The following is a 6,361-nucleotide window of genomic DNA, read 5'->3' as shown; positions in this document are numbered from 1 at the left end:
AAACCCTAACCCTAACCCTAACCCTAATATGATATAATTTGATAAATTTAATAAAAATTAATACAATTAACAATTATTAATTTGACTAACAAAATGTTAGATTTTACAAAATGTTTTGACTGGTACTAACAATTAATAATTTGATATAATTTGATAATTTTAGTAACAATTAATACAATTAACAATTAATAATTTGACTAACAAAATGTTTTGATTGGTACAAAAAAATATAATTTGTTTACAATGACATTCAACTATTGCGATTTGGGCAATATCGACTTGTATGGCCTGGATTCCTACACCATCCGCACAACTTCTGTTAACTGGTTGTTTCTCGGATATCCATATTGTTACGTATTCTAGTTGAGCAAGGTCGACCCTTTGGTTTGCAACACAATTCTCTATCCAGTAACAGCTTAAAAAGAGCAAGAGATATGGGCGACCACTTACGTTCATCTGGGACCGGTGGGAAAACGTGTCTCCAGACATTGTACATGTTTTCTAATTTGTACACTTCGTCCACATAGCTCATCGGATCCAGATGGAGATTCTGACAAGCTGCAATAACATGAGTGCATGGACAACGAAGTGCATCAAACATCCCACAATCGCAAGTCCTATTTCGCAAGTGTACACGATACTGCCCGCCAACAACACCTTGGTGCGGTCTGTCAAACTCTATCACGCGAAACCATAAGTTGTCTCGATCGTGACACACTGTGTGTATGGTGTTCGCCCGCGCCTTGGCCTTGTTAATTTCTTGCACTACCTTACTGCACCATACATGGCCTCCCTGCATCTGGCCTGCATAACTCGCTACTCGCTTTGGAAATTGCGCCGCCAAACGAAAATATGTCTCTCGCACAACCGATGTTATTGGTAAATGGCGCGTTCCTTTTAAAACAGAATTTATGCATTCAACCAGGTTTGAGGTCATATGACCATATCGTAGGCCGCCATCGTATGCTTGTGCCCACTGTTCGAAACGTATGTTACAAAGATAGTCCGCGCCTTCTCTATTAATTGAACGTAAAATTGTCAACATCTTGTTAAAACGGTCTTTATTTATTCCATACTCTGCCAATATAAGTTCATAACGAATATTACATACCACTTCTACATTTACAATTAATTCAAATTGACAAACGAAATAACACAGATAGAGATTAAATACCCATGTTGGTCACTTGTCGTCGTTCGTCTTAGATGGATATTGCCTATAGTAGTTGGAAGCAACGTGCCTTAGGCAATATCGATGGTGTATGCAATGCTATAAGTTTCCCTGTCGATCAAATGTAGCTAGTATACCGGTGCCCCGATCTGAAATAACACAGATATCAGGTTGGGGGCACACATGCCTCCTTAACCTAGATAGAAAGAAATCCCAGACATCAGATGACTCCCTCGGTGTTATTGCAAACGCAATTGGAAGAATTCTCCCACCGCCATCCTGTGCCACTGCACGCAATAGCCGATGAGTATACCTACCAAGCATAAAGGTACCGTCAATTTGTACCAATGGCTTGCAGTATGGAAATGCGTTTTGGCATTGCTTAAAGGTCCAAAACAGACATTTGAACACTTGGCATCCACGTAGCAATCAGCCGTTGTAGTACACATGTTCCGTTTCAAGGTCTGTGGTGGCACCTAGGACGTATCTCTCTAGCACTTGACACCACTGCCATATTTCATTATATGAGGCATCCCACCCATTATGCATCTTTTCCAACGCCTTCTGCTTAGCTATCCAAGCCTTGCGATAAGAAGGCGTGTACCCCATTTGGCTACGAATATTGGCAATTAACACCGGCACTGAAGTCCTGGGATCTACTTTCACCGTGGGCAGTATCAAGCTAGCTAACATAGCTGAATCCATCTTAGGATGATCTTGTGAAACACCTATAAACGGAGTACAATAATGCAACATTACATAATAACAGTATTATTCAGAAACCGTCAATACCGTACCTACAGCACATGTATGTGGACCTTTGTACTTTTTTATCTCCCACAACCCTGTCCTTTTCCTCAACGAGGCGTAGATTTTCTATGAACATGTATCGTCTTGCACGGCACACTTCGCCTCAAACTTATCAGATTTAAATTTAACGACGTGGTAGTTAACGCCGTTTTTGATGCTATGTTGTTTCAAAGCACCAATAAAACTATCATTGTTGGAAAACTGATTACCAACTTCAATTTCACCCGAATCTAGCCCCGAACTTGTACGATCACGCAACCGGTGTGGTAGATCTGGAAACTCCAACGCATCATCTGCAAACAAATCGACATTATACATGTGGGTTGGAGGTGAGTATGCTCTGAATCGTGGATTTTCTTCTTCATCTGTACTCTTTTCAACATCTTCAGGTTCTGTTGGAATAGGCTCCGGTTCAGAAAATAAGCCAACTTCTGCACCATCGGGCCCGGGCTCTCGAGGTGGATCCATATCGGAGTAATCTTCTAACCCACCATCATCTGTAGCGTACGAGGTCCCCTCACCGGTGGACGTCGTAGGGAGTACATCATCCCTTCTTCTAAGCATTTCATAACGTCCCCAATTGGATGTAGATTGCCAACCACTAGAACTTGATGTCGTTCCCCAATACGTATTTCCAGCATCAAACATCGAGCCACCGACGTACATGTCCCATCCACCGACAGAGTGTCTTGCAGGGGATGTGCATTCCACACCACTACCAAACATGAGTTGTTCCATGTTTTGTAACCCGCTAATCGAATGTCGGCCAGGGGTCATGTATACATCTCGAACACCGGTCGCAAGTACATCATTTAGCGATGTAAATTGTACATATAACTCAATTTAAGGTGCTCCACTAGCAAGATGGGTCTGCACCATTGCCTCCAAGCTATGAGCACCTTTTATGTCGAACGAGTCATATGTCACCGAATCAACAAAAGAACAAAATCGATACGTAATAGACAGAACTTTCGTTGGCATCGTTCCAAAAATTTTACGCCTAATTCTTTTACAAAGTTCTGTCAAATCTATGTTCTGGTTAAAAACCAGTGGTACCGTATTCTCCGAAAAAAAACAACACCGTTCTTGGTGTGGAAAACCTCACCATCATAGTAAATAACAGCACTAATACGTTCACTCATATTTAATTTCTAACCTTCTTAGCCTCTCTAAATTATTTTTGCTGTAACTTATGCAATCTGAGAACATTTTTTGCCTTATTTATAGCCTCAGCCCAAATATGCTACTGTAGCAAAAGCGCATCCACGAGGGCGAGATTTCAGAAATTCTTCTGATAAAACATCCTGCTTGAAGCGTTTTTTATACTATTTTATCATAAACGTCAACTCAAAATTATTTTTCCAGGACCTATTGTAGCAAAAACGTGTCCACGAAGGCGCGATTTCAAAAATTCTTCTGATAAAGCATTCTGCTTTGATTTTATCTTAAAAACACATAAACACAACCTAATCCAATTTTGAAAAAATTATAATTAATTTAATTAAAAAACCCTAAACCTTAATCCCTTATTTGTTTAATTTTTTCTCTAAAACCCTAAAAATCTTAAAACCTAACCCTAAAAACTCAAAACGTAACGTTGGATAAACGGCAAAAACGCGTCCCCAAGAGCACGCTTACGTGGACTCGCTTTGTTGCCATGTAAACAAAGCGCACCCTCAAGGGCACGTTTTGCTAACACATCCCCTGACATCGTGCTAATATAAACACATTTTTAAGGAAAAATGTCTATTCCAATAAATAATAAAATACTAAGCCCATTTCAATAAATTTAAAAAAGGGCTTTTTTTATATTTTGCCCCAAAATAAATTATATTATTATGAAAATATTTTTATACATTAATAAAAAAATATATAATAAAATTTAAACCAAAAATACAATTTATATGAAATATATCAAATCTTTTAAATTCATCTTTTCAAATAAAAAATGTCATTTATTTTTTATATGAACTTTTAATAAATATTAATACACCTATTTCACAATCCCATTAAAAATGACATTTAAAATAAAGATTTGTTTAAATATAGCATATAACAAATGATGAAATAAGTAATATTACCAAATAAAATATATACAATTTTAAAATATAAAAACATTAAATTGTGAATAAAATTAAATTTAAACATAAATACATCATATTAAAAATATTTAATAAATTATAATTATTTATTATGATATTATCATTAATTTAAATTAATATCAAATTAACTTATAACACTTAATAATATAATTAATCCAATATATGTAAAATATTTATTAAATTTTTAAAAAAATAAAGATTAAAAAATTAAAATAATCTTAAATAATATAACTTTAAAATATAAAAAATTAAAATACCCTACCCTACTTCCAAAATATTGGTTTTACAAGCATGGACACTTACAGATAAAAGGGAGAAAAGCCACCAACTGCATCATTTTGGAACAAAACCGGCCCAGCTTAATTGGGCCTTGTTTGATATTTGACCGAAATACTTTCCTTATTACTAATGTTATCCACCACAAACCTTCGAAAAGCATGTTCTAATCCAACACAGTATCAAATATCATTCATCGCAAAACCGACAAAATATGATGTGAATGAACCAGCTATTCAAGCTGCATGAATAATGGAAATCTTTTAAAGATGTAATCCAGTTAGATTACATAGAATCCGAAATTACCCACAAAAACAACCCCTGAATCAATACAAATTAAAAAAGAAAATTAAGCACGCTCCCCACGAATTCGCCTAGCGAGTTGAATATCCTTGGGCATAATGGTGACCCTCTTGGCATGGATAGCGCACAAGTTGGTATCCTCGAACAAACCCACAAGGTATGCCTCTGCAGCCTCCTGCAATGCCAGGACCGCATGGCTTTGAAACCTCAAATCCGTCTGCCAAACAAGAAAAAAAAACCCTTAGTTATTACGCTATACGAACAAATAAAACCAATTGGGACTACCAGGAGTTCGGTCTCTCGAATTTTTGTTGGCATTTATATATATACCTTGAAGTCTTGAGCAATTTCACGAACAAGACGCTGGAAGGGTAACTTGCGGATCAAAAGTTCGGTGCTCTTTTGATATTTACGGATTTCACGAAGAGCGACGGTTCCAGGACGGTAGCGGTGAGGCTTCTTGACTCCGCCGGTCGTTGGCGCAGATTTCCTTGCAGCCTGTAATTGATTGATTGAAATTCATAAAAAGATTATCAGAAAAGTATTTTAAAAATAAAAGAAACTGGGAAATTAAAACCCTAAAAAAATCATACCTTGGTAGCGAGCTGCTTCCTGGGAGCCTTCCCTCCGGTTGATTTGCGAGCAGTTTGCTTCGTACGAGCCATCTTTTTTCTTCAATACAAGGAAACTGACATCCAAGATCCTGAAAGATATACAATAATCCAGCAAAAGAAGGATCAGATCCACGAGAGATCAAGAAATACAGAACCCAGAATGTAGATTATCAGGAACCGCTATTACCTTGATAAAAAGAGATTAGGGTTTTGATTTTGAGAGAAGCGATTGGGGATAGCGACTTTAAATATAAGGGGAGTGGGAGGGAGGGGTTAAGGTCGGTTTAATTGAGGGACAAATATGGAAATTCGGAAACATCATTCAACGGCATTGTAGAGAGAGAAAATATTGTGTGCAGGCTTTGATCCGTGTGACTGAATCTGATTGGGCGTCTAAGCTGTGAGGATTGCCAGCGTGGAAAAGTTTGGTTGAAAATTACCATTTTCAAATTCTTATTCTTATGGCTAAAATATGTTGTTAGTCCTTGTATTTTTAATGAAATTAAGGTTTAATCTCTGTACTATAGAAGTCCACAGTTTAAAAAATATAATCCAATTATCAATACTACTCTGTCAAAATTTGTCAGTTTGATATTTTATTTTCACTAGTTATTTGTCAGAATGGTTCATCAACACATTTCTGCCTTGAAACTTTTCTTAACCAAAATGTCGAAAAATCTTCATCATGTTTTAATTGAACCTACTTTTTGCGTTTTGAGCGAGTGATAGGACCAACATCAGATTCGTCGACTTTTTGTTTCCCCTTGGCTTTTAAGCTGTTCTTGCATCTGAGCCAAAGTCTCACTGGAAAACTTGCTTCTTGATGGGACGACCTGTTCTGTTGGAACTTGGTTTGGAACAAAAGTCATATCTTTTGTTGAGTCCGTTCCTTGATCAGTCTTTCAAACTCTCCTCTGTTTCTTTGCTTCCTCGATAGCAAGATCAGAATCACTGGGGGCACCAAACGTCTGCTGTAGTTGGGCAAGAATCTCATCAATTTTTTCAATTACATCAGACAAGGCTGCTTTGACTATTCTCCCATTTCTCGCCGTGGCTCATCGGCGACTTCAACAGGGGTGTCGGGT

The 6,361-nt window shown here is 37.4% G+C and overlaps 1 protein-coding gene across 1 annotated transcript; it reads right to left on the bottom strand.

Annotated features, from left to right (window-relative positions):
- Positions 1-4,579: 4,579 nt before the first annotated feature.
- Positions 4,580-5,601, bottom strand: LOC107910716 (histone H3.3). The gene is made up of 4 exons (XM_016838679.2): positions 5,464-5,601; positions 5,256-5,365; positions 4,993-5,160; positions 4,580-4,879 (listed from the first exon to the last, which is right to left on the bottom strand). Exons 2-4 carry the CDS (start codon positions 5,325-5,327, stop codon positions 4,709-4,711), a joined length of 411 nt encoding a protein of 136 aa, XP_016694168.1. The 5' UTR covers positions 5,328-5,365; positions 5,464-5,601; the 3' UTR covers positions 4,580-4,708.
- Between the last annotated feature and the right edge of the window lie 760 nt (positions 5,602-6,361).

Source organism: Gossypium hirsutum, chromosome D02 (genome assembly GCF_007990345.1).
Source record: "Gossypium hirsutum isolate 1008001.06 chromosome D02, Gossypium_hirsutum_v2.1, whole genome shotgun sequence".
Taxonomy (NCBI): Eukaryota; Viridiplantae; Streptophyta; class Magnoliopsida; order Malvales; family Malvaceae; genus Gossypium; species Gossypium hirsutum.
Note: the sequence above shows the minus strand (reverse complement) of the source record. Positions and strands in the feature narration are given on the sequence as shown.

Excerpts from the sequence above, each read along its gene's own strand:
- LOC107910716 (XM_016838679.2), bottom strand. The coding sequence starts at position 5,327 with ATGGCTCGTACGAAGCAAACTGCTCGCAAATCAACCGGAGGGAAGGCT. Across the intron at positions 5,161-5,255 it reads GGAAGCAGCTCGCTACCAAG|GCTGCAAGGAAATCTGCGCC; the intron begins GTATGATTTTTT and ends AATCAATTACAG. Across the intron at positions 4,880-4,992 it reads AAATTGCTCAAGACTTCAAG|ACGGATTTGAGGTTTCAAAG; the intron begins GTATATATATAA and ends CTTGTTTGGCAG.